The sequence below is a fragment of the Clarias gariepinus genome, chromosome 21, assembly GCF_024256425.1.
Source record: "Clarias gariepinus isolate MV-2021 ecotype Netherlands chromosome 21, CGAR_prim_01v2, whole genome shotgun sequence".
Classification (NCBI taxonomy): domain Eukaryota; kingdom Metazoa; phylum Chordata; class Actinopteri; order Siluriformes; family Clariidae; genus Clarias; species Clarias gariepinus.
Window position 1 is genome coordinate 542,501 of NC_071120.1, and position 5,000 is coordinate 547,500.

Genomic DNA, 5,000 nt, shown 5'->3' on the forward strand with positions numbered 1-5,000 from the left:
CACCTACTAATACCCCCATCTCACCTACTAATACCCCTATCTCACCTACTAATACCCCCATCTCACCTACTAATACCCCCATCTCACCTACTAATACCCCCATCTCACCTACTAATACCCCCATCTTACCCACTAATACCCCCATCTCACCCACTAATACCCCCATCTCACCAACTAATACCCCCATCTCACCAACTAATACCCCCATCTCACCTATTAATACCCCATTTCACCTACTAATACCCCCATCTCACCAACTAATACCCCCATCTCACCTACTAATACCCCATCTCACCTACTAATACCCCATCTCACCTACTAATACCCCCATCTTACCTACTAATACCCCTATCTCACCCACTAATACCCCCATCTCACCTACTAATACCCCCATCTCACCTACTAATACCCCATCTCACCTACTAATACCCCCATCTCACCTACTAATACCCCCATCTCACCAACTAATACCCCCATCTCACCTACTAATACCCCTATCTCACTTACTAATACCCCCATCTCACTTACTAATATCCCTATCTCACCTACTAATACCCCTATCTCACCCACTAATACCCCTATCTCACCCACTAATACCCCCATCTCACCTATGCGGTTTCGGCCGGTGGCTGTAAGTACGGTTCATTATGAATCACCGCGAGTTTTGGTGCTGTGATTAGGTTTCCATCTTTCCATGCGTTAGTCCTCACATATTCAAACCGCACAGGTGAGACAGGGGTATATCAGCAGGAATAACAGAGGGTGGGGGGGGTATCGGGGGGGGGGCTTGTAGGATGACTTTTACACACACACACACACACACACACACACACACTAAGGCAGTGTTTCTCAAACATTTTCAGTCCTTCCCTCACAAGGCGGTGGGCGAATTTTTAAGCCCCACTTGTCAACAAAATGATAACAAAATCAGCCAAGTGTACTATTTATTGAAATATCAATTTCTAAACCAATAGGATCAAATAACACCAAGTTCAAAACAGATAAAATACACGTGTAATTGTTATAACAGACTTACTTCGTCACTTATCTCGAGCTTTCTTTCAAAGAAGTCGAGTGGCTTATTAACGTGACTGGGGTGTGTTGTCTCCAAGTGTCTTCTTACTTTCTTGGGTCTCGTGCTGTCTGCTGCCAGCGGTTTAAGACACAAAACACACACGTGTCTCTCCTCTGCCCCACCATCCCCACCATGAATCCAACCGCAACATACAGTAGGCTTCATCATGTTTTTCTTTCGGTTGGCTTTTTGGTTGATTAGACTGATGATGCTGAATCACCTGCTTATTTGTGGTCCATGTAACAAATGTATACATTGACGTTATTACACTCCCTACATACAGTACGCTACTGACCCGGTTTGTGTCCGCGGTAAAGTTAGTTTGATATTCACATCTCCGAATTCAATAACTGCATAAATAAACCCGCAAATAAGATACCCACATATATTTTTCTCTGTACAATGTCTTTAAGCTCCAGCCGCTTTAAATTATACATGTTTAAAAGCATAAACACCATTATTCTCTACGGCGCAACGAGTGATTTAGGGATCATCGCAAAACGCTACACACCAACAAAAAGCGTAGAACGATATTGATCTTTCCTTCTGTTCAGCGCCTGAAGGATCAAAAAGCAACTTTGTTGCCACACTGGAAACTAGAAATGCCAGACTAGTACTGCCTGATAAAATATTAATGTTTAACAAAAATACAGAAACATCAGCATACACACTGGAATAAATGAAATGACATATATAATACAGGCCCGTAGCCAGCCTAGTGCAAGGGGGGGTTCTTTTTTTTTTTTTAAAGTGGACCTTTTTTCTCTGTATTTTGTATTTGAGTATTTACTCATTTTGTATTTCATTTTGAGGTTTAAATACTGCATTTTAGTGACATGTGCTGGATTAGCTTGTCTGCCGGTATCATAATGTGCATGCTTTTGAAAAATTTTACCAATAATTATCTAATAATAATAATATACAAATATTACGGGAAAAGACGATCAGTTAATGTACTTACAAGACTGTGGGATGGATAAAAATTATTTTTATTTTCTTATTTTATTTTATGCTTTATTTAACAATTATTCATGATAAACTTCATTCGAATGCTGTCTACACCGCGTATAGACACTATACAGCATCGCCTATGGTTAATAAAATAATTTAATAAATTTACTAATTTAATATAATAATTTATTAATTCAAAATAAAATGTTAATAAATCCTAATACTATGCATGGTCAAGCAGGTTTGTTTACGCATAACAACTCGTCGTTCTTTCTTTTCTTTTCTTTTTTGATAGATTAACATTATTTAACATAATAAATTCACAGATCCATCAGATAGGCTCCTGTCTGTTAATGTTTATTTAAGATGTTACAGACTTGTCATAGCCATTCAGACTGCTCAAGAAAAGGCACAAGAGAACTATTCTGTGTGTGATGTGGGGTTGACGATTAGCTACCACTTAACTAGCGTTAGCGATTTGATCTTGAGGTAGTAACAGACTTACTCTGTTTGGCAGTCTTTTTCAACATATGTTTAATATTCTGCGATATTGACGCTACTGCCTGCTTTCTCTTCCGTCTCTCCTGCTCTTTCTGACCCATATTATACACCGCTGGATGCCGCCGCACAGATTTAAAAAACATCAGTTGACTCTTTTTTTTTTTTGTAAATTCTTTTGTAATAAAGTGTTATTTTAAATAATGCCCAACAATTTTAATCTGTCTCAATAATAATAATAATAATAATAATAATATTTAATAATAATAATAATAATAATAATAATAATAACAAAATATTCTGGACCTTTGGCAGTGGGGGGTGGGTCGTTCGAACCACCCGAACCCCCCCTGGCTACGGGCCTGTAATACCGAATGTTTCGGTATATATTGTTCCTCTGGAATTAACATGCCGACGTTAAACCGTTATTGTTGCTCTATGGTTCCACTTTTTCTCTGATGTTATTTTAATTTACTTGTATTAATGATCCATTTCTTTGCGTGTGATTGTTTAGTTTCGAGTGTCCGATCTTTATTTTCAATAAAGAAAAGCATGAATTAGAATAGGTACTTTCCTTTTATTTTCCACTAATTCCCTCCCGTTCATTGCGCCCCAACGGTCATGCCTGTATTCCCCACTACACTGATGTGTAATATAAACATGTGCACTAGGGGGCAGTGTGACACACAGTGTGTGAGTCTGAAGGTGTTTATCACTCTGTGTGTGTGTGTGTGTGTGTGTGTGTGTGTGTGTACCTTTCTTCTTGGCCCCTTTCTTCTTGTCTTTAGCGGACTGTGGGGCGGGGGCGGGGGTCTGTGCCGGTTTCTCCACCTGCGGCTGCACCTCCTCACTCTCCTCCTGCACCAACCGCTGCAGCTCCGCTCTCGCCTAACACACACACACACACACACACACCTGTATCAGCTTCCTGGGCGTGGCCTAATGACAGAGACAGTAATAAGCTAGACTGTATATCTGCTAACGAGTTAAACACTAATTATATATGATGCGCTAATTAACTTTAGTCAGAGGTCATGTGACACCTGCTCTGTGTGTGTGTGTGTGTGTGTGTGTTACCAGCTGTGTGACAGCTGTGACAGCAGTGTGATGGGCGTCCTGCAGCAGCTTCTCATCAGGGTGGACAGTGTCCTTCAGCTTGGAGGAGTCTGTCGAGGAGGGCCTGCAACACACACACACACACACACACACACACACACACACACACACACACACACACACACACACACGCACCTGTATCAGCTACTTGTACGCAGTTTTCACTTTATAGACCATTAGGTTACACACACACACACACACTTACACTCTGGGCTTCTTCTTATCCTCAGACTCAGTGTCTTTTTTCCCAGTGCTCTTCGTAAGTCTCTCAGATGCAGCTGAACCTGTAGAGCTGCAATTCACACACACACACACACACACACACACACACACACACACACACACACAAAGTAGTATAGTTTTATTACAAAATATACAAGTGGACTACATGGCATTGTTTACTCCCACTGTAGGTGTGTGTGTGTGTGTGTGTGTGTGTGTGTTTGCAGCAGTATCTACAGTGGAACAGGAAGTGTGTCCTCCTCTTGCCCCGCCCACTTCAGTGATAGACACGGTGCACATCAGAGACCCTTTAACTGAGTAACTTTAACATTAAACCCACAGACAGGGGGGTGAGCAGCACTGATCCTCTGGTTACAGCGCCACCTGTCAGTGGGAGGGGTTTATTACACAGCAGGTGACCTTGACACGGGCCAGACTGTGATGATGTCTAGACGACTGGGTCTGGGACTGGGACGTTCCCAGGCTGCAGGGGTCAGGACCTAACAGGTGCTCTGAGGAAGAGTCATTTATTTAGGAAAAATTGGGAAGGCAAGGGTTAAAGGAGGGAGGACGGAAAGATAGTGAAGGAGGGCGGAGTGTGCACATGCAGGTCCGGGGTGAGTGCCACGCTGGTATGCGGACACACTGCTGGTGTTATGTGGCGGTCGGCGGAGTGGCAGAACGGAGCTCATGGAGGCAGTGCTCCTGTACGCTCCCATTACGGCGCTTCTCCCACTGTCAATGGCCGGCCTGGCCCCTCCCAGCTCTCCGTGGGCAGGAGTCATCACTGACGTCCGGCGGCCTTCTGGGTTGGGATCGGGGCCCTAACGCAGTCCTCCTCGCGGCCTTTTCCTCTTCGGGGGCGGGGCTGTCCTCAGCCAGGAGATCAAAGGAAGGAATTCCAGGCTTCCAAGTCCCTGGGGCGCGTCACATCGCCCCACTCGCATGCCCCACTCTCTCTCCTGCTCCACCGCACCACGTACTCTTCCCCGAACCCCAGACTAAACTCCACGCCCTGCTTTTATAATCCGGAGCCCGAGATCCTGTTAATGTGTATTATTATTATTATTATTATTATTATGGGATGTATAAAGTAGTATTATGGGAAGTGTAGTGTATTATTATGGGATGTATATTG

The 5,000-nt window shown here is 43.3% G+C and overlaps 1 protein-coding gene across 1 annotated transcript in view; it reads right to left on the reverse strand.

Annotated features, from left to right (window-relative positions):
- Window positions 1-5,000, reverse strand: part of spef2 (sperm flagellar 2) — a 30,705-nt gene that overhangs the window by 4,566 nt on the left and 21,139 nt on the right. The window contains exons 25-27 of the mRNA XM_053480437.1: window positions 3,846-3,932; window positions 3,602-3,704; window positions 3,280-3,412 (exon numbers count right to left, since the gene is read on the reverse strand). Of these exons, the coding sequence (XP_053336412.1) occupies window positions 3,280-3,412; window positions 3,602-3,704; window positions 3,846-3,932 (323 nt within the window). The remainder of the gene's footprint in view (window positions 1-3,279; window positions 3,413-3,601; window positions 3,705-3,845; window positions 3,933-5,000) is intronic.